The sequence below is a fragment of the Perca fluviatilis genome, chromosome 7 (assembly GCF_010015445.1).
Source record: "Perca fluviatilis chromosome 7, GENO_Pfluv_1.0, whole genome shotgun sequence".
NCBI lineage: Eukaryota > Metazoa > Chordata > Actinopteri > Perciformes > Percidae > Perca > Perca fluviatilis.
The window spans coordinates 902408-926472 of NC_053118.1; the positions used below are offsets into that span (position 1 = coordinate 902408).

The 24065-nt window shown below is 40.5% G+C and overlaps 1 protein-coding gene across 2 annotated transcripts in view; it reads left to right on the top strand.

The window, feature by feature from the left end:
• LOC120562169 (NIPA-like protein 2) overlaps window positions 1-24065 on the top strand; it is a 41041-nt gene that overhangs the window by 16140 nt on the left and 836 nt on the right. For both annotated transcript variants that reach the window (XM_039805713.1, XM_039805714.1), the window contains exons 2-9: window positions 1343-1411; window positions 2393-2561; window positions 15290-15349; window positions 16612-16733; window positions 19776-19872; window positions 20162-20297; window positions 20514-20602; window positions 23921-23984. In XM_039805713.1, the coding sequence (XP_039661647.1) occupies window positions 1343-1411; window positions 2393-2561; window positions 15290-15349; window positions 16612-16733; window positions 19776-19872; window positions 20162-20297; window positions 20514-20602; window positions 23921-23984 (806 nt within the window). The remainder of the gene's footprint in view (window positions 1-1342; window positions 1412-2392; window positions 2562-15289; window positions 15350-16611; window positions 16734-19775; window positions 19873-20161; window positions 20298-20513; window positions 20603-23920; window positions 23985-24065) is intronic.

Sequence of the window (24065 nt, forward strand, 5' to 3'; positions counted from 1 at the left end):
CACATTCCACCCCCACTGCACACTTTTATTTCTTTGTAAACTTTGTCCGCCCACAGCCACCGGTATGTTTATGACCTAAAATTAAATTTCCTCTTGGCAATCATTTTCCAAGCATATGGGGGAAAGTAGCCTGGCGTATTCTTGAAACACTTAAAGTGAATGGATCCTGTTTCTCCTTCCATCACTTAAACACCAATTATGCATTCCTGCTGAGAGTTGGCTACGAAAAGATGCCCATATTGCCCAAGAATCTCATTATACAAGGTATTTCTGGAGGGCATCATTTCTCCAGAACTTTACTAGCGGCAGGGCTTGAGGGATGGCAGTGTCGCCCCATCACTTTAGTCCAGACTGAAATACCTTAAGAGCTATTGGATGGATTGCCATGAAACTCTATACAGACATTCGTGGTCTCCAAAGGATAAAGCCCTTCTGAATTTTGTGATCTTTAACTTTCCATCTAGCGCCATCATCAGGTCAAAATTGTAATTTGTCCAATACTTTGCTTTCTAACCAAATACCTGCAAAACTAATGCCATTTCCATCAGCCTCAGCTGTACTTTGTGTTTGGTGCTAATTAAGAAATGTTATCATTATAACATGATATACTTAGATGGTGAACCTGGTAAATATTTTACCTGCCAACCATCAGCATCTTAGCATTGTTGTTGTCAGCCTGTTAGCATGCTGACGTTATATCATTTAGCTGTGCCTATGAGTGCAGCCTCACAGAGCCACTGGCATGGCCGTAGACTCTTAGTTTTGTTGATTTAAAGCTGTGAAACTTTAATCTTGTCCACATTATCAACTTCTACCAACAATGCACGCTACATTACCGGCCTTCTATTCCCAAAACTATGCTTATGGGTCGTGAGCAGTCTAAAGGTGTGTACCAGCCAACCTGCATCAGGACCTTTTGTGAGGTGTCGTATATAGTGTGAGAGTTAAGAGGGTGAGGGAGTGTTTGTGTTTTTGCACGTGTGCTTGTGTCGGTTGCTTTGACTGCATGTGAGTGTGTGAGAAATGAAAGTTTGATATCATACTGTAAAACGCTAAAAGCCTCTTTGCCCACTTTCCACACACACACACACACACACACACACACACACACACACACACACACACACACACACACACACACACACACACACACACACACACACACACACTAGTGCCTTTGAACAGAGCACCAATGGAACAACAGTCTCTGTGGTTGTCATGGAAATGACAGATGTGACAGCTGGAGAGAAGACTTCAGGGAGTATTATGGGGTGTTTGGAGTTGTTGTTTGACAAGTAGAGCGTCACCTAATCTTGTGCCTGTTTACTGTTTGTTCCCACAGACCTATCTCCTGGGAATCATAATCTCCATATGTGGCAATATCCTCATCAGCATTTCACTCAACATACAGGTAGGAAGCGCTGGAATCCAGCTGTACGGCAGGCACTCAGCACACAGCAGGCACTTAATGCCTGTAAAGACTCCTTTTTCTACTCTCGGAGCACTGCTTTTTCATCAGGATCTTTGTAAACGTAGGCAGCTGACAGCACAAATGGCTTTGTATTTTATAATGAATAAAGCCTGTTTGAACTAGAATTAATAGAAGTGAATGTTTAAACATAAATAATATATTTCAGTCTAATATTGTGAGTAGCAATATAGCAATTCAGTTAAGTACTGCAAACAAACTGCAAATTTGTTGCACTTGTACCTGTCTGTACCTGATTGTAATACTAATGATGCTCCCTGATGCCTTATCAGCACTAATATAGAGAGTAAATGCATTCATTAACTACAAGCATTCACCCTCTAAAAGCTCTGTCTGGTAGAGCCTCTACCAGACAGAGCTTTTAGAGGCTGAGGTATGATCATGTCTTTTTTTTCCACTGTGTGATTCAGCTAATACAAAATAATGTCTGTTGCTAAATTACACTGTGCTTAGCACATGCAAAACCTCTTTTGATGCAGGTGCAGAAACTGGGGTGTTTGTGGCAGCGGCAAACAGGGTGTGTGAGACTGAGCGGGCATGACAGCATCATCTTAATGTGGGAAAAGTGCTGGAAAAGGCTATTAACCATTGTTCATTAGCAGTTGTAAGCTTGCAGACAGAATTGTTAATGATTATGAAGTATACATTTGTGTTTGCCTTGTACAGCTTCCCACCTCATCAATTTGCTTAATTGGTGTCATGCCTCTTCTGAGATGATATGCTCATCAGCAGACAGCCTCTGTAGTGCTGTATTATCCCTTAAAGTGCACACTATTTTTCAAGTGTTACATATTTGGCTTTGTAAGGCTGTATGGTGTATGTTTGTCTTGTGCAGCTCTCCAGTTATTAGAGCTGCTTAATCTGACTGATGCCTCCGGCTCCTGTTCCCTCTGTTCCTGACAGAAATATGCCCACGTCCGTCAGTCTCAGCGTGGCTCCAAGCCCTACTACACCTCTGTGATGTGGTGGTGCGGTGTGGCTCTCATGGGTGTCGGGGAGCTGGGGAACTTTGCAGCCTACGGCTTTGCCCCAGCATCACTCATAGCCCCGCTAGGCTGTGTGTCTGTCATAGGTAAGTACGACCTTTTTCCCCCTCACACATTATCCATGCATGAAGGCAGGAGAAAGGTTGCTTTCTCTGGGAATAACAGGAAGCATTGCCATGTGAAGTCTGGGTTTTTCTTCTGATCTTGTCATAAACAGTCCTCTCTATGCCAAGCAGTTGCATTATGTGCTGAAAGTCTGACAGGTGTACTCTTGTGTGTGTGTGTGTGTGTGTGTGTGTGTGTGTGTGTGTGTGTGTGTGTGTGTGTGTGTGTGTGTGTGTGTGACTCACTGTGTGACTCACTCAAATGCATACAGTATTGTAGCTAGTACAGTACAGATTATGCACATTTCCAAAATGTCCATACAAAGTCTCAGTGATGTAGTTTTTTTTTTATAGATATGGCCACGCCAAAAAAAAAGAATGAAAAAGAGCCATTGTTGCCGTTTCAAGCTTTCAGTTTTTCTTCAAACACATTATCAGTAACAGATGGTCATGTCAACAACATGTTTATCACATTGTTACTGCAAGGTTTTTCTGAACAAAATTGGATCACAACCTTTTCATTGGGAATTTTGGGAATCAATTTCATATCAGTACAATACCAATATGGATCCATTTACCATTTACTGAAAAATATTGGGAGAACAGATCCTTAAAAGATCTGTGTCAAAAAATTAGGAAGAATCTAATTAAAAAGAAACAAATAAATAAATCTGCTTTTCTGTCCCGTTAATCATCTCATGGCTCCTCATATATATCACACAACCTCCTTGAAAGGGTCCCAACCCCCAGGGTGGTAATTGACAATTATACAGACGTAAATGATCTAAGTAAATATTGGGACATCTATAATATAAGCCTTCCCTGAGCAGTGGTCTTAAAGTTTCTATAGAACTGAATGTGTTTACATGATGTTGAGAGTTAACAACCAAAAGCAGGACACTGCAACAATGCCTCTGTTCTTTTTGTGGTGGTACTCTTATATGGTTTTAAATATCAGTGCATATCCTGGTTAATAGATATGGACACAACCAAATCTTAACAGCACCTTCTTCAAATAACATGACATGAAAATTAAGTGCATTAATGAAGTTCTGTGTTTGCAGTAGTAACAGTATTTGCAGTAGTAGTGCTATTTCCATCCTGTGTGTCACGACTACACATCTACCTTCGTTGACGAGGCTGATGGGTCTTCACCTCATTCAGTGAAGTCTCTTGCTTTCAGTGAAGGCTTGCTTTCAAAAAGAAACTTCCAACTGTTGCTTTACAGCCTTACACAGCAAGTCTGTGTGTAGGTGCATGTTTATATCTTCCAATTCCCAGTTATAAACTATCACTGGACCGGAAGATGAATACATACTGTACATTTCCACACTTCAAATTGTATGGGCGATTAAGGAAGTCCAATTACTTCTGACATTATAAATCCAACAGTGATCATTTGTGCAGCCCACAGTGTGAACTAAAGTGGTCATGAACTACCATTAGCCAATCAAAACAAAGGGTGCCTGGTACAGCTACAGCTAGCAGCTGCTCAGTGCAAACACTCTAAACGCAGGTTAAATATTGAGCAGATTCACGTCTTACCTCCCGCCAATCATCACTCACCGCGCTGGAGGTGGTGGTGAGTCATGGATATAAATGACAGCTATTACCCCAACGCTTTCAATGATTTTCCTATAGTCACGCCTCACAAGTGGATGAATGGTTTAAATAAAGCCCTGCATGAAACCACAAATCTCGTTAAGTAGGCGGAACCTCTTGTTCATTGTAGTTTTTGCGTGTCGTACTTGCTCCAGTGAGCAGTCTCTACCTCTCACTGCTATGTCAGTGTGTGTAAAGCAGACATGCTGGCTGTTTTTAAAGCCACAACCTTATTTCCTTTCTACTATCATTACCGTTATCCCTACAAAAAACAGTAATTGCTAGACACTAGTGTAGCATTTTGAATGGGCATGACTAAAATGCGGCTGGAGTATGTATTGAAGAATTAATGAAGGTAGAGATGAAGAGGTAAAAGGAGGGAAGGATGGAGAGGAAGATGCCTGCAGCTGTGACACAGTCTGTCCTCCTCAGAGCTAACAAGTGGAGCTGAGGGGAAAACGTGCTGGTTGCTGTCTGCCATGGTGACTCCATTCTCACCTCACGCTGACTCACACTGTACGCAAATGAGCAAACGCACACGCAAATGCGTAACTGTAGTGGTCCAGCAGATTTTTTTCCACCAGAGATGCTACCCACACACACACACACGCACACGCTACACACACTAACCTTAACCATCCCAACTAAATGCCTAACCTTAACCCTTACCCTCACCCTAACCATAACCTAATTCTAACCCTAGTCCTAAAACCAAGTCTTAACCCTCAAACAGCCCTTTAAACTCATGGGGACCAGCATTTTGGTCCCCACGAGGCTGTGCAGACCCCACGAGTATACTGTAGTCCCCGGTTTTTGGACCCCACGAATATAGTAAAACAGGCACACACACACACACACACACACACACACACACACACACACACACACACACACACACACACACACACCCCTCCTGTGGTGCTGTTGTGCCTGTTTTCCAACAGGGGGCCTTGGGTGAGTGTAGGCAAGTGGTCGGCTGGGTAGAAGAGAGGAGAAAGGAGGTAGGATGCTGAGAGGAAAATAAAATGTATTATTTAAAGGCAGGGTTTGTAACATTTTCCAATAAACACTTTTTTATATATTGTATGAAATGGTCTTGGACCCTGACAGCAATAAATAACTTATGGGCTCTGAAAAAGGAGCGAAAAAAGATCTGTCACCTGTAGCTGCTGTAATCCTTTAAAAACGCCCAACAATCACCTCCTCGCGGTCCGCTTGGAAAGAACCAATGAAATGCCTCCATGCCCCGAGCCTGAGCTGACATTGCTAACAGTAGTCATGTTTAGTTTAAACATTCGGTATGATAATATGAGGTGTTTGCTTACTGGTGAATAAGACGTGAAGTAAAATTGCGGTCCTTCCTTCGTTCTGCTCTGGAGCAGCGACGCAGCGGTGCTCGTGTACCTTCTGTGTATGGAGGCGGCCCGAGGGAATTTTTTTTTGTTGGAAGGTTTTTTATTGGATTTTTTTTTTTTTTTTTAAGTGGAAAAAAAAGGGGAAAAGAAAAAAAGAAGAAAAAGGTTTTTTTGTTTGTGTTTTGTGTGTGTGTGTGTGTGTGTGTGTGTGTGTGTGTGTGTGTGTGTGTGTGTGTGTGTGTGTGTGTGTGTGTGTGTGTGTGTGTGTGTGTGTGTGGAAAGTGGGCAGAAGAGAGAAAGAGGAAGCAGACGTGTAGATGCGACCGGACCAGAGTTGGTGGAATAAGTTTAAGGGAAAAATATGAATCACGATTTTTTTAGCTTAGAATTGATACCACGATTTTTTTTCTCTTGAAGTGTAATGTTTATTGCACACATGAACCATAACAAAACAAACCTGTCACCAACCATACAGATTTTTTTTTTTGCACCTATTGCGCATCACCACAAGCCTGTAAACATAGAACTTCAATGAATAAAGAAAATAAAGTACATCCTGGCCATTTAAGTACAGTAGGCTGCCAAAAATAGTGACATATAACGCATTGAACTAAATATGGCCCTGATACAGGCTCTATCTGAACTCCTGGAACATGTCTTTACATAATTAAAGCATGTCAATCAACATGCTGCAGCTACAGCTTCAGTCTCTAGAGAAATGGAGTTTGTCAATTGCCAATTTAAGTACAGTATCAAAAACAGAATGATTTCTCAGCACACTTTTTAACTTTCATGTGTTCAGCTGTCCTATCAAAATAAAGGCCGAAAATGCCCCCCCCCCCCAAAAAAAGAAAATCAGTCATTTAAAAATTAAATCGCGAACAGGGGTGAATCTAGATCGCGATTTTATAACGATTAATCGTGCAGGCCTATTTTATACACAGTATGTGCAGTGTAAAACCCCAGACTGAAAGCCAAGTTCATTCATTGTCTCACCAGAAACGGGATTTTAACCCCAACGTTATTAATTTTTTAACGTCGGTCCTGGAGGTAACGAGTCTCCCCTGGTTTTCTGACCACGAAGCAATCAGGAAAGGTTAACACATTGAACATTTTGGGCCCTATCTTGCACTCAGCGCAATTGCCTTTGTACACCGACGCATGTATCATTCCTATTTTGCACCCCACACACAGCGGACTTTTCCCTCCACAGATGCACATCGGTAATGTTGGGGACCAAGAGTCTGGTTAAACCTGATTTTAACCAAAAGGCCACAGATTAAACTGACCTCTGGATACAGGACACACATGTGCTCAGAGACAAAGGAATCTTGGCCTACATGTAAACCCCAAAGCCGGGGTAATTCACACCTCTATGTGAAAGTGCCAGCCAGAAGGGAAACGCCTCACAACTGGCAGGAAGTCAAAGAACTACAAGATTGTAGTCTTCACCCTTTCAAGAGTTTTGAGTCTTCCTATTGGTTCAGCGGGACCATAAACACAGCAGGGGGTCTGAACCTATAAATAACCTGACCCTAGGAAACCCCCTCGTCTTCACTTGCAACTCACGTTGCTGACAGGAGGCGCTTAAGCGCTTGTGCTCAACTTCTATTTTCGGGAGAAAGTGGATTTAATTTCGGAGGATCCTATGAAAAACGCACCAGTGTTTTTCATAACTGCAGTGAGAAGGAAACAACGTTTTTCTTCTCAAAGTCGACCAAACTCTTCCCTTTGCTGCCTTATTGGAGGGAGTTTCTCCGTGGCTGCTGACGAGCACCAAGGGATTTGTTCTGTTTCATTTCTGTTGAAATCTATGGACAGAAACAAACGGACTGAACACACCGTAAAAAGGCTTACGTCTGGGCAGAGATAAGTAGTGTGTTTATTAATGAGCAAAGGGTTCGCTACCATTGTTGCCATTAATGTGATCTGATTTAATCATGTACTGGTCCATATGTGATTATTAATCTGTTCTGTGAATGTATAATCGATCAATTATACCGTTGATTTATGTTGTGTTAAGTAGCTGGGTATAACTGTAATCACTACCTGCTAAGTCACTCCTTTCATGGAGTTTAGTTACTGTCTGCGATAGAATCGCGAAAATCAGCTGTTAGCTACTGGAGTGGTTATAATGACGTTCTCCTCAGCAAAACAAAAGTCTCAGAGTCTGTCCTAAACTACACGTTAGCCCAGACCTGAGGGGCTGAGGGGAACTGGGTCATTATCGATAACTAAGATCAAAGTGCCTCTTTTCTTTACTCTTCTTCTCTTTCTCCTCTTACTAACACACACACACACGACACAGGCTAGCCGCGTAGCTCCCGAGCTAACGCTGTAGGCTAGCTTCACACGTGGAATCTGCTTACGTTCGTACAGAGCTAACCCAGGAACTAGCTACCATACCGGCTAAGCGTGCGCGTTGCCTAGCAACCCCCCGGCTTCTTCAGCCCCGGCCCGTGCACCCAGCACCACTACCGCCCTCTTGAGGCTAAATAGTTTGTGCAGCTCACAGGAGTAGCCATTTTTGGAGTTGTTTTAGGTGTTAGAATTACACTTCGACACCGCCCCCTCCTTTTTCACTCACTCTCTCTCACACACACACAGACACAGACGTGTCCATGCTGCCTTGTTTTTGCTTTGTTTTTGGTTGTGATATTGTAAAAGGTATATGAGTTTATTATTGAAGGATTATTGTTTAGCTACTGATAATTGTGACGTTAATAAATCTTATTATGCTTAATTAGCAGTTGCTTGTGATTATTTGTGTACTTGTTGTAATAATTGCTGGTCGAACGGGTCGCGCTTGAAATCACCCCTTCCTTTAATTCCTTTTAAAGGATTTTTACAGAAATGAGACTGTTCCACAGTTTGATTATTGGTCCCTGACAAGCAGGGTGGTGCCCCGTTTGTCGATTTGATAGTTATTAATAACCATATTCATAACTTTATTAATATTGATAAAACATCTTTTGATAATTTGCCAATGATCAAATCTGTACCCTACGTGAATCCTACAGTAAATTAGGGAATGTATTTGCGCTCCCGTGGGCTGTTCAGCGAAAAGAGGAGGCGTGTTCCGGCGCAAACGTTACGTGGTGCTATTTTGCAGTTTCAGAAAACAATTCCGCTTCTGACCAGGAAAAACCTGGTCTAAAGTCAGTGGCGCTAATCTAAAGTCAGTAGCGCGTTATTCAGATGCTATTTTAGGGACGAATGCTTGGCCATAATGTAGTGTGTGCACAACGCGCATACACTTCTCTCATCTCAGCAGTTCAAATTTTGGAAAACCATACATAATTACAAAGAAAAATATTACTGAAAATGTGCTTCATGTGTTTGCATAGATCAGGAGGCATTTTACAGTACAATCCTCAAAAAGTCGCAGCATTCTTTCTGGCTTAAAGTGTTTTACACAACATTTCCATGAATCATGGTTGTGTTGATGACATAAATGAGGAAATATTAGATAGAATAAAATTAGAGGACTTAAGGAGACGTGATGTTGAACTACGGCGGGATTGGACACTCTGGCGGAATCTGGTCTGGGAGTGGCAATGCGCGATGCGCTCCTGATGGAGCGGGTGGACGGAGATGGAGTTGGGGGAGGAGGAAGGGGCACAACAGGTGCAGGTGGTGCGTTTGGAGGCCCACGCTGCACGGCTGCAGCAATCCTCTCCAGACTTGAGGAGACGCGCCCAAGAGGCCGCAACAACATCGCCACCCGGACAAGACGGGCATTTATTACTTTGCCTCATCCTGGACAGCTCCCGCTGGCGTGCGCCAGGCAAATCCGCCGTCATAATAGCAATCTTCCACGGAACAAGCACGCCTGCTCTTAAAGGGAATGTGAGATGACGCTCTGATTGGTTATTTTCACGTTACGCCCAAACCACACCTAGCTACTTCAGACCAACCCATTTTAGATTTGCGTCGGGCGCAAGAATCATTTATCCCGCCGGTATAATAGCAACAGCGCCCGAGATCCGCCCACAAAGCTACTTGCGTTTCAGATCGTTAAAATAGGGCCCTTTAAATTAAACAGCTTATTAACGTGCGCTTGTTGCCCCGTGTGCGCTGATGCGCTCATTTCCTGACATTTCCAAATACCTTCCTACAGTTGCTTAATAAAAGCGGGCTTTCCACTCAAACAAACTTACATGTGTCATTAGTATGAGAAAGAAATTAGATTTTAACTGGGTCGGGCTCGGACATAAATATCTTAATAATGCCTGTCGGGCTCAGGTTGGGTTCGGTTACTGCTCTGTCAGACGCTGGCCGGGCTCGGACAGAAAAATGCGGCCTGATCCGCACTCTAGTGCACAGCTTCTTAGCTGTACCAGAATTTGCTATAAGCTAATTTATGTCTGTAGTCTCTTGGCAGGAAACAGAAAATACAATCTCTATTTAGAAGATTAACTATAGAATAAAAACACAATTACAAGACCGTACATATTCAGTGTACAACAACAACAATAACAGACGCAACAAGTGTTTGCGTTTATGCGTGATGGGTATATGATTGAGAGTTTGTAAAGTGTTTGAACCGGAGCAAGTATTGTTTTTCCAGCTTATGAAATGTGTGAAAAAAATCATTGAGTGCATGTACAGTTTTGCTGCATCTAAGGGTAGCTGGTTTCAGATAAACCTTAGATTGATTTTTAAAGTGCTACTCACCTGCTTCACATGTTTTTTAAAGGACAGCTCAGACTCAATAAAGATTCCCAGATATTTAAAATGTGAAACTATCTGAATCCTTTCACCCTTTAAAATATCTGGTTGACTTCCATTTTTCCTTATATAAAAGTTCATACTGTATAAGCGGTTTTACTCACAGTAAGTGTCAAGCAAAACTGAGAGCCAACGGGAAATTTTGGCCATTGCTGATGTTAATTTGGCTGCCACTTCGTCTCTGTCTTTACCATGTGCAAATATGACAGTGTCATTTGGGTTTTGACTTCAGGGCATACAAGTGCCAGGTTGTTCACATATAAGCTAAATACAAGAGGTCTTAGAATTGAGCCTTGCGGGACACCAACAGAGCAATCAACAAACAATGAAGTCTTGTTTTTAACTATGGTGCATTATATTCTCATAGTTAGATGAGACTCCACCCATTTGATTGCATCCAAAGATAAATTAAAATTGGACAGTTTTGAAGAACATTGTGATTTACTGTATGAAATGCTTTTATCAAGTCACTGTCTAGTTTTTTATTGTTTTTTTTTCTTCAATGAAGTATCAATTAGTCGTTTCAGTTCAAGGTTTGTTCCAAAACCGAATTGCATGGGATGGAGTGGGGCTTGTCCTTAGTTTATGCCAGGTAATTGTTCAGTTACCACTTTCTCTGCAATCTTGGATACTAAGATGGTGAGGTGACAGGAAGAAGAGGAAAAAATAAGGATATGAACGAAATAAGACAACAGGCAGAGATATATACAGAGTGGACAGCCGAGGCAGAGGAGGAAAGGGACGGGATCGGGAGAACTGATGACACTGCTGTCATCTGCCTGTCCCTGCATGTCACACACACGCTAACACTCCATGGAGAGCAGTAACTACTGTCTCCATCCACACAGCCCATCGGTCTCTATTAGCTTCATCCCAAACACTGTTATATGGAGCAGAGCATCAGCTCTTTCCGTCAGATACCATGTCATCCCATGCAAAAATGGAGGGAGAACTGATTCACACCCTCCATCATCATTGCTTGTAGATGTCAGACCTGCAGCACTGTATCATTGACTAAGATGTGTTATCACAATGTGAAATTTTTATTTATTTAAATAGATATTTGACTTTAATTAAGGAAATGTACGTTGGAAAATTGTGAAAAATCACATTTTTAGAAAGTTTCAAATGCCTTGAAATGGCATCCAAAGCCTGAACGACGTGGGAAAAAATGGTCAACTACCATTTGAATGGATCAAAGAATAGCCAAAATGGCAAAGGCTCAACCAATGATCAGCTGCAGGAAAATCAAAGAAGACTTAAAGTTACCTGTGAGTACTGTTACGATCAGAAGAAGGCTATGTGAAGTAAAGCTAAAGGTAGAAGCCCCCGCAAAGTCCCATTGCTGAAAAAAAGACATGTACTGAATAGGTAGAAATTTGTCAAAGGAGACTTCTGTGGACTGATGAGAGCAAAATTGTTCTTTTTGGGTCTAGGGGCCGCAGACAGTTTGTCCGACGACCCCCATGCACTGAATTCAAGCCACAGTACTATGAAGACAGTAAAGCATGGTGGTGCAAAAATCATGTTATGGGGATGTTTCTCATACTGTGGTGTTTGGCCTATTTATCGCATATTGCATTTATTAAAATACTTGAAGAGGACAAGCCTTTGAAATGGGTCTTTCAACAAGACAATGACCCAAAACACACCAGTAAGTGAGCAAAGTCTTGGTTCCAGATGAACAAGATTGATGTTATGGAGTGGCCAGCCCAATCCCCAGACCTCAATCCCATAGGTGACATCAAAAATGCTGTTTCTGAGGCAAAACCCAGTAATGCAGAGGAATTGTGGGATGTAGTGCAATCGTCCTGGGCTGGAATACCTGTTCACAGGTGCCAGAAGTTGGTCGACTCCATGCAACACAGATGTGAAGCAGTTCTCAGAAATAATGGTTATGCAACTAAATATTAGTGCAGTGATTCAAAGTAAAGCAAACCTTTGAGACATTTTTCAGTTTATACAGTAAATGTTTGAGTTTGTAAAGAAAAATGCAAATACTGCTATTTTTTTGAACAGCCTAATATTCCTTTTTCTTCACTTTCTGTAAAGGTATAACACAAACTTGATCAATTTTGGTCATGTTTTGATTTAGAATTGAATGTGCAGTGTTCCCAATGCATTGATATTATGGAATTAAAAACTATTCTGAGCATTATTCACTTTTTTAAATCACACTGCTATTATTTTGAACACAACTGTATATATATTTTTCAAGAATTTCTGAAATCCGGGACAAGAGTGTGTTGTCTTTTGTTGTCTTACTGCCGACCATGCAACCTGTCCTCCCCGGGTCAAAATTGAAATTGACCACTATTTTGATGTTTTTAATACTTTTTTCAACGTTTTTGGAGCTTTCTTTTACTACCACTAGTATATACACCACTAACACCAACTTATTGCCACTAGTTTTACACAGATTTTTGAATTCATGGTCAATAAACCTCATTTACACGAAATTATGGCCATTTGTTTTTAGTTAAAAAAATTGAAATTATGATTATTTTAAATAGTTAATATCAGAGGAGCATATGTCGATGGATAATCACAGACCGTCAAAGTTAAGTCACTGTTTTGAAACTTTAAAAAAAAAAAAAAATCTCAAATGCTATAAAATTGAATAAAACATCCAAAATTCAACTGATCATTAATTCTACTTTCAAAGAACGTTGTATGGAACCATACATGCTATTTTTGGGCAATTTGGTTGAAAGAAACCCATATTTCTGATATAAAAAAACCCGTTGAAAACGGGTCAAATTTGACCCAAGGACAACAGGAGGGTTAAAAGTCCCCATATTTTGTGACATTGTGAACACACAATATTTGCAATGTGGCAACAATTCTTGTATTTGAGCTTCTCTGGAATATGCCAGCTCAGCTTTCACTGCTTTGTTCATGTTGTCTTTACCGTGTGGTAAAGGAATGTTTGACCAAAGGGAGGAGAAAAAGAGAGAGAGAGAGAGAGAGAGAGAGAGAGAGAGAGAGAGAGAGAGAGAGAGAGAGAGAGAGAGAGAGAGAGAGAGAGAGAGAGAGAGAGAGAGAGAGAACACACACAGTAGCAGTGACAGAACTGTTCCCTAGAGGTTACCAAATTTCTCATTTTATCAAGCTGTGTGAATCTCACTTTGTACAGAGTTGCTATGGTTACGTGTTCGATCCAGCTGGTCCCAGAGGCAAAGGAGGAGTCATAAATGTATATGTGAACACGCTCGCAGTATGAAATGTATGAAACAACTGACTGTTTCATGGAGAGTCTTTATAAACTTCCAATTTGGCAGTATGTCCCCGAGGCATCATGCACACCCTTGCCTAGTTTCACATATTTGCTCCTAAAGACACTCTATCAGCAAGATTTTGTTTATAGTTACAGACACTGAGCATACTTGAGGAAAATTATTATTATAATAAATCAAATTTTGTGTCAAAGTAAACCTTGGCTTGGGCTAGGGATTATTAGCGTTGCCTAAAATCGACCTTCAGGTGGAAGCATTTGCTAATGTGCTCTACAGTCAATGTTTAACATCCACATTGAGAACCTGTCTGTCATGCCACAACACCACAGTAATCCAATACGTGACACCCTGTGTGTCTCTGGCATATTGAGCTGTCTGTCTTCTGTAGCTAATCTCCTTATGATGGTGGCAAAGCCTGTACACACAACTGCCTGTCTATTTTTTGTATTTTCCAGCCATGTTCTCATTCAATTTGTCTCTGTCTGCATGCCATCACCTGCACGCCCGTCTGGCTGGCTGGCTGGCAGCCATTCATTGCAGGTGTCTCCAAATTCTCCCAGCAAATTAAGCTGCCACAGCTGGTTTTGCTGAAATATTGGTGGAATATATAACAATCAATATGACATAAAATTATGAAAAAAAAAAGAAAGTGGTACTCAATAGTGTTGTTAAGTGCTGAGCACCTCCAATATGTCAGCCACAGTGTGTTATGTAAACTAACCTCTTCGCTGACAGGCTGCCGTCACTTGCATACTGTATCTATTTGGCTCCCTGTCAGTCTGTCCACTGCCTATTTGTCTTCTAGTTTGTTTTTCTGTCTCAGCCAGTTAGTCCGCCTGCGTGGCCATCCATCTGTGTACCTGCCTGTTTATCTGCATGTCTGTGTGTCGGCATGCGTATCTGCCTCTGTCTCACTATCCGTCTCTGTGACAGCCAAATGCTGTATGTTTTATGCGTCTCCCTCGGTTCGTTGCATATCCCGTGGAAACATTAAGAAGACTAATCTGAGCCTTAGCTCATGGGAAACTGATTGCTTTTCAGCGTTGCGGTTTTTGACAATGATATTGATAAATGAGTTGATGAAAAATGTGACATGGAACAACATCTTGCCATAATTTGATGCTGGTGTCATGATGTCCTAATGAGCTCCATTTATCTAAGCAAGCTGACAGATGTCATCAGGCTGATCAATATAAACATGTCAAGCATTGTGTGTGTATCTATTTATGCAGACATGCACTTACATTGTATAGTCTCTACATGTGCAGTAGTGCTTTGTGTGTATGTGTAAATGCATATGATTTGTGTGTACATACAATATATATGTGAGAAATGACAGTGATATTCTCACTTTGCACAGTAAAATCTAATTACTATTATCCAACAATAATATACATGTATACAGACAGTCTGTCTGCAACACTGTTAATGTAATTGGTATTTTTATGAAGTCAATATTGAGTTAATTATCTGATCTTGCTTGTGATTAAACTGACTTGTTGCATCAAAAAAGAAATCAATCCAGAATATGAAGGGGAAAAAAATGTCTGAACAACAATTATGATTTAATTGTCCAGGGACAAGCCGTGATTGGTATGTTATTGTGATAAACCAAAGAGAGCAAGTTGTTTTCAACCTAAAATTCAAATTATTTGATGTCGAGACTGTGTTAAATGCAAGATAAAACTGTGTTCCAGGTCTTATATTATATTCTAGTAGTCTAAATTTGAACTGTGGCATGTTGTATTGGTGGTTAAACTAACAGGAATATATTTTCATTTCCCAGCCAGCGCTGTCATATCGGTGGTTTTCCTCAAGGAGAGGGTGCGCCCCTCTGACATTGTTGGTAAGCAAACACTCGATCATTAAGGACATACGGTACGTGTCCTCTCAGATTGCTGCTTTGACTTGAAAACTAACATTCAGATATATCAAAGGGACTTCAGAGATTATGTCAGTGTGAAGAAAATACATCTTGTGACAGAGGAACTATATTTCATATATATAATATTGTTTTTCATAACAATTTGTAGAGTCTGTTCCAAAATGACATGGTCATTATGAGTCACAACCGCTAGATTGGACATTTATATCAGCACCCCACAGCCCTGCATACTGTTGGTTTCCTGGATAAATCATCAGCAATTCTTTTGCCTGTCAAACTATTGTCTTGTAATTGCAGCCACATATTGGAAACATTTATTTATGAAGGGGGAAATCACTGAGCAAGCTCCGTTTTTCAGCACTGCCTCGTTTGCAAAGGATTATACAAACGAACAACAGATAAGATGTAAAAGATGAGTGACAAAAACGGATGAAAACTAAAAATGATCGCTCCATTCAGCTTGTGGTAGTGTTTCAGTGAATGAGGTAAATTGTTTTCCAAGCCCAAGAGTAAAGGATTTGGCAAACTCATTAAAGGTCCTTCTTTTGACAGAGTAACTAACTACACCAGCTCGTTTTTCAAGGTTAGTCTTAATTTTTTTTTTTTTTTTTACTGAGGTAGGCTGCTAAGATATGCAGGTAAGTTTTCAATTATGGTTTATGAGAAAAAAGGGTTGTTCATGCCCATTGGACAGGATGTAAATATATATCACATATAGTGATATCGCCAATAATGGAATGAATGTCACTGTGATATAGGGGCTGTACCAGGCAAAGGAATGTGATTAATGACATCGGCATTGTCTGCAAACTAGCAGACATGTAGACTGAATGTTTTAACTTTTTAAGTAAAATACTTGGTTTCTAAAAAACTTTTTTGTGTGTATGCTTCTTGGTCAAGTCATATTTCATTTAAAACTATTCAGTTACTAAAAAGAAGGGCACTGTTCATCTGTAGGCTAGTGCCAGTTTTAAAAGTTGAACCAACCTATCTGAAAAAAATTGTATAGCAAGATTTCTTTTTCTATTTTAGAGTGACGGTTTATATCACTTGAATCACCTTCATTATAAACAGCCATATATTTGCTGTCCAGAATCTGAGAATATTGGCTGCTAAAACGGGCGAGTTTAAATTCTTTGCAACTAGTTCTGCAATCACATATGAGTTTGAAACAAAACTATTTCACTACAATGTCATCACTCTCCACTCTCTTTCTCCTATAGGTGGCACCCTGGCAATAACAGGGACATATGTTCTGGTGACCTTTGCCCCCCACACTTCCACACACATCACAGCCCATCTGGTCCAGTACTATGCCGTCAGCTGGCACTTCCTGCTTTACCTCGTACGTAACCCTTTAGAACTGCCTGAGTCTAGTAATGTGTAAGCATGTTCTTGTTTCCTTGGAGCTACGGTTTGTATGTCCAAATGGATCGCTGTCATAGACCTAAAAATAGTAGATGTAGCATCCATGACGTCACCCATTGGTTTGAGGACTGCCGTTTTAAAGCCTCGAGTTTGGTTTGGTTTTTGGAACCAGATGCGACAATTTATGGCGAGAGGTTGGAGCTGGGGAGGATGACCCGGCCAAGCCAGAGTTGTTTGAGTTCCATAGCACAGCCCTAAGCTGAACACTAAAGAGGGTAAATGCGCACCTCCCAGTTTTCCACAGGCGCCGTTCATCTGCATGTACGGCAGTAGGCTACAGAAAAGAACAAAAACATTCCCTTAAGTTACCAGCTAACGCTAGCAATAGCTAGCTAGCTTGGTTAGCAGAACACTGAATAAGGCATTTCTAGGCAATCAAAATGTCCCAACTAACTTTGATAAAGTGAAAACACACATTGAGAGGGTCAAAGATTAAAACAAAAACACGGACAACCCCCAAAAACAAGTTCAGGTCTATTTTAATGTACACAGTGCCATGGTTACCATTGCTTAGCCTCTATCATGATCTGACAGGTCAGTGTGTAGCTGGGCCCTAAATCATCCCCTGCATTATTGACTATTTTAAAATAAACGGGACCATAATTTACAAAATGAACATCATGCTCAATTCAAGAACAATTGAAACTAGCAAATGAGGCCATAAACTCAATATATTTGCTGAGGTAATAAATGAAGTGAAAAGTAGGGCCATTTTCCCATAGACTTGTATAGCAATGGACTTCTCTTTTCAACCAGTGGAGTCGCCCCCTGCTGGAAATGAGATAGAATGCGGCTTTTAAGGCACTTTCGCATTGACTTCACTTTTTAGGCCCAGAAGCTTTGTCCATTATTTTGTAGTCTGTGGTTGCTGTATATTTTACTTATGGCATCACACCACTGAAATGTCCTCAACTGTCACTGTATTCCTACTAGCTCCTGTCCTGCTGTTAGTTACCTTATTCATACCGTTAACCTCCCTGTGGAGAGGAGCAAGCGGAGGGTTAGCCTACATTTAAGGGTTAATTAAAGTATTGAATTTTTATTAATCCTCTGTCAAAGAGCTGAAGTAAAGTTGATGAATGACCTGACCTCAGAGAATGATGTAATTAATCCTTGCCCCCAAGAAATATGTCCTGTTTTTCTTGTTCATGTGACTAATATGGATGAGGTCAGTTCTCTGTACGGCTGGTGTGTTTTATGGAGTTTGTGATGTGGGGAGCAAGTCCATTAAAACTAAGATTGTCTATGTTTTTGCACTTAGTATTAAAAAAATACTGGTCCAACCTCAAGGTCTGCAAGTGCATTAACACTCTCCCTTATGCTCTCCTACTCCAATTTCACCTCAGGCAGAGATGGCATAAACATAGCTGTTACTATAGTCACGGATCTGGTACAGAGCTGAACCAAAGTGTTTTTCTCAAAACCTGCTTATCACAAAAATGCAAATGGTAACACTAGTCTCTGTCGATAACAACCTTGACTTTTTTAAAGGAAGATTTGTGCAGTAAAAGGTCATATCCTGCTGCTTTTCCATTGATGCCAGGACTCCCAGTGAGAGAGGGAGCTCTGTGTTTTCCACTTTTCAGGTTAAACTTCTCTTGTAGAAATACAGTGCTCTGTGTAATTCAAGAGTGAGGTGTGAAGAGAATCACTATATTCTGTGCTATAAAGTTGAACACCTTTGATCTGTTATTCAGGAAACTACTAATAGAAGTCCTGAACACCACTGAAGATATGTAGCATATTGCAGTTCTGATATTCATATATTTGTCATTTTATACGGTATTTACTTCTATAAACCATTAGATGTACCAAGTCACCCCTGAGAAAAATATCCTTCTATGAAGCACATAGTCATTTTGTTGACTGTCTGAAGAGGTGTTGATTCAACTTGTTATTTTGTCAACCGCAAACTGTTATTATCACACCAAAACACTCTAAATATTCCCTTTACTGTTTGTGGAACAACCGATTATCTGCACATAATCCATCAAACCAGGCAGAGATGAACCTAAAAGGATAACGGGGGATGCCCATCGGGGGTGCTAGCCAATAGTATAAACAGTCGATGTGTGCCATCATTATTCAGGGCACAGCATTTGTCTCAACCACATTTCACTCTTGAATCTATTCATCTACACTGTGCTGAAACCAAACAAAAAAAACTGCAATTGGATGAAAAACAAAAAAAGAGAAATGTCCACGCTGATTTCAAGAAAATACAGATGGACGAACAGATGTTTTCAGAATGAGATAGTCTTGCTGCCTCTGGCTGCAGTGATTGATGCTGTGTAAAAGGGTATGCTGTTTTCCATTTCCGGCGACGCGTGGTGAATACTCATCAGTCTGCGGAGAAACAAACCTCCAACTGTACGGGCAAAACTCTAATTGGGGATTAATCACAGGAAAAGAAATATCTATCACTGTCTTCTCATCATTACCGGAAGTAATACATATGATTTCATCTGGAAGGAGTTGGACTATTAAACAGTGTTGGTGTTAGTAACAGTGTGTGTAGTGTTAAATGGTATAGCAAATGACCCAGCTCTTTCTAAATCCATTGAAATAAGCCCTCTATTTAACATATTTACAGAGATACAGGTGGTTTTTAAGAGACATTTAAAAGGTCAGCTTGCTCCTTTTCCTCAAGTCTACTTTTCTACTTTCTTATTCTCCTATTCTCCATCTGTTAGAGCTGTGCAATACATGCTATTGGACTCACAAGGACAGCCCTGGGCCGCCCTCATTAAAGTTAGCAATTCATTTCATTTTTCTGCCACGGTTCTGCCACATTTGTTTCAATTAAAGCACGCTGCTCACTGCCTGCATACAGCGCTTTGTTATATAGATAGGGATGGTCAGTAAAAGTACAATTTCAGATTTTCATTTTCTGTGCAAAGTTTGAGGTAATGGAATGAATTAATGTGTATCCTCTCTCTCTCTCTCTCTCTCTCAACAGTTCTTAGAGATTGTCGTTTTCTGTATCCTGCTCTATGTGTACAAGAGGAGGAATGTGAAGCACATCATCATTGTGATGCTGCTGGTGGCCCTGTTAGGTATGAACAAATAGAAGCTGTCTGATTGAGGTCAGAGGTTATGGATTAAACCATTTGATGTAGTCAGAGGTTGCTTTGTTGCCTGGCTACCAAAAATGGACTCTTGGTCTGTTATTGTTTGAGCTGAGTAGAGCATGATGGAAGAAAATAATTCACTAAAACTCTTACTCTACTTACAAACCACTACCACCCCCCCTACAAATCACCATGAACCAGTGAGGAAGTCCTTTATCGCTCCAAATTGTACAACTAAATGCTGAGGTGATCTGTTGCTTCTGTGTCACTGCAGCCTCTCAGACAGTCATCTCAGTCAAAGCTGTGTCAGGGATGATCACCGAGTCGATAAAAGGCCAGCTGCAGCTCATCTACCCTATCTTCTATGTCATGCTTGTCGTCATGATCGCCACCTGTGCCTTCCAGATCAAGTTAGTCAAGGTTTTCTCTTTCTCTTCCTCTGTGTACCTTTTTTATTGCTCAAATCCGTCATGTTTAATTTTGACTTTCCAATTGGATATGGTGACTTTGAACCTGCAGCGCTCCTACATTATTATGATCAATGAATAGGCCGCAATGGTGTCTCTAAAACCAAGGTGATTGTATTCACTGCATCTATGAAGTCTTCTTTTCTCCTCTCTCTACAGATTTCTCAATCAGGCAATGAAAATGTTTGATGCGACAGAGGTGGTTCCTATCAACTTTGTGTTTTTCACCGCAAGTGCCATTGTTGCAGGTATGTCAAGCATAAAGCTGTCACTCTGTGTTTTACTCACTGCCTTGTGTTTTCCATTTAAATAAGACACGTTTCTAATTGTCAACAAATCCTATGAAAAGACCAACACCAACTATGAATTGATCCAATACTGCTATTCTGCATAGCCTGATATAACATTGTTGTCCAAACAGGTGACATGTATCCTTTATAGCCACTGTAGTTTATTTTGAGTCAATCCCACGTACATTGTCCTGGCGCAACAAATACTAGCAAACTAAATATGTATTAATCTGTGGCTGAATAGTCCCCAACAAATGCATAACTAATTCATGTTGAGTAGTGTTAAAAATGACAGTGCCCCGTGGTGTTTTCAGCGAAATGCTAACTTCATGCTTATATTTCCCAATATCAATGCTAACATGCTGATGTTTAGTAAGCATATGTCTACCATCCTTGTTTAGCATGCTAACATTTGCTTATTAGCACTTAAAGCGCAACTCTCGCCAAAATGCAACCTAGGTTTTTTTTGTGAATGTACCAGAGTCAAACTTTCGTTTAAAAGAATATTTAGGACGGAAGCATTTTCATTTTTCGGTCAAATGGCCTTTTGAATGGGAGTAGTAGGGGCACTTTTATGCTAGCCTCAAAATAGCTATTTTTAAAACACTAAGAAGGCTCCACACAACATGATACTTTGCCTGAAGTATCACCAGGGTCTCTACACCTTAACTACACCTGTGTACAAGGGATATACTAAATCTGAGGCTACTTGTTTTGATATCGACTCATTTTGACTGCTGAGGTGGTAGCAGCCGGAAACAACAAGAGCTACGGTGAGTTGTTTAAAACCTTTCTTTTTAGTAAACTCTGGGTACACAAACAATGTTGTCAACGCTTGAGTTCGTGTGTAGAGCCCCTGGTGATACTTGGAGCAAAGTATCATGTTGTGTCAAGCCTTCTGGTGTTTTAAAAAAAGCTATTTTGAGGCTAGCATAAAAGTGCCCCTATTACTCCCATTCAAAAGGCCATTTGACCGAAAAACGAAAAGACCGTAAATCTTAAAAGTGGCGCTTCCGTCCTAAATATGCTTTTAAACGAAAGTTTGACTCAGGTAAATTCACAAAAAGACCCTAGGTTGCATTTTGGCAAGAGTTGCGCTTTAATACAAAGTACAGCTGAGGCTGATGGGAATGTCAGTTTTTCAGGTATTGGACAAATGAGTATGTGATTGTTAAGTGTAAGATGTAGTGAATATCACTTTACTGTCAGTCTGTAAACACAGTGTTCAACGTTGGCCGCTCCCCTTGGCTTAGAGCCAGAGAGAGAAGTCGAGCGAGCTAGATCGTGAATGAAAAGAGGGAGCGCAAACAGAGTGGATCAGAGGAATACAACTATAACAATTAGTTTCACAGCAATTATGTTCTAAAGCCCAAATAAGCACACCCACACGTCCGCGGGAAGGTGTCACATTGTCGCATAATGAGTGAATGCAGAGCTTCATCCTGTCTGTTTCTGTGTGTGTGTGTGTGTGTGTGTGTGTGCGTGTGTGTGTCTGTTAGACGTGTGCGTCATTGAAAAAACAACAGCAGCTCTTTGCTGACGCCCAGAAACGTCCCACATTCAGAAATATAAGAAGAAAAGAGAAAATACAGACAGAGGGCAGGGTCTCTGCAAATACAAACACACTTCTAATGGGTCATATTTGATGATTGACAGTTTTTTTTTTATTAGTCTATACATTGTTTGTTAGGATAACACTGCATATTATAACTTTTAAGATCATTAGTTTGGACCCAAGTGGTTGACCTAACCAACAGGCCAACATTGCAGCGTGGCTAAAGTTTTTTTTAATGAGCTTGTATTTCACTATAACAGGTTAAAAAGGAGACAAATACTTTTAATGAATGAATTACAATTAGCAGCATTATTCTTTTAGTGTGTTCATCTGAACATGCAAAGATTTACCTACAGGAAAGCACACTATTCAACATATATGTAAAATAAAGGAAATATTTCCAGTTATAACTCAATAATGAATGAATGAATAATTTAATTGGGTTTAAAATGTGGTTGACTTTCAAGGACATTCCAATTTTTCCTGTAATTTGGACTAAATGACATTGTTCTTTCCAGTAAAATTCTATGAAATTACTCATAAATTATGGACCAATAAGAATAAGACACGTCTTCAGTAGTAACCAATGGGCTGAGTGTCACAAACAGGGAAGGGTAGTCAGAAAATATTGCGAGACAAATATGCATCGTTGCTTTTGATCTTGATTTGTTGGCAATATGAAAAACAAATCCCAACTCAAACTCAACACTTTTTCTGATAAAGATATTCTCCAAAACAAGCAATAGATGAAACTGATTCATGATGACTCAAAACAGTGGAACATAATCCACAGTAAGATGGTGATTCACTCCTGTATATGTGAACCACTTAGGAGTCTTTGTTCAGCAAAAGCCCCGCAGTATTTATAGCATGATTAACAATGGACCTTACTTTACTAAATCCCTTATCTTTGTTATTCTTCTAATAGATAAATTGCGGGTGACATGACATAATTTCTAGCTATTTCCAATTCAGCTTCAGCGGAGTGTGATAGCAGAAAATGTCCCAGTGGTCCAAAACATCAACAGTAAACGTCATGTTATGGTATCAGTCTCTTAGAACAAAAGAGCAACAGCTTCTTTCCACCATTTGCACTGATGTCCTATAATCATCCAGGGAGACATTCATCATAGAGGAGGGAGAGCCACAAGGCATCTGGTGATTTGAGTTACTCTCACCTTTTTTCTGAGACTCTCCTGCTCTGATAGTGCTCTCGGTATTACTATTGCTCTCTCCACCTACGCATATAACCCACAATTGACTGCATTGAACAACACATTGCTGATGTATTATATCTGGCAGCTTAAGAACATCTGGGGGTGGATTCCTTTAGGATTAGTTTTGTTCCGCATTGAAGAAAATGATTGTTTTGGTGGGAGGCGGTCACAGCAGTAGACTTGTGGACAGTAAAGTGAGCACAGCAAAAGTGAAGGTACACTCGCCACGTTCTGCCCAATTAAACGCTCACCGAGAGGAAAATGTTTTCTATTAGGATACTCTGAGGGTTCGTCCGTGATCCATCCAGCATTTTCCGTGTTGCTACTTATCTGTAGGTACTACACTCTTCAGTTAATAATCAAACCCTTTCCTCTCAGCATCCCAGTGTAACGTGTGCTCACGATTTTCAGGGCTTTGTTTCATAAACAACACACTTGAGATGACTTTTTCTGCTATTCTATAGAAAGTAAAAATACTTTTCAATGTGCTTTGTCATTTTACAGGAATAGTATTTTACCAGGAATTTGAAGGCTTGGCTTTACTAAACATTTTTATGTTTCTTTTCGGGTAAGTATTCAGTAACACACCAGTATGTGCAGCTCATTAAAATGTGTTATTTACTGTAAGATGGCATCAGTCCTCCCTGAA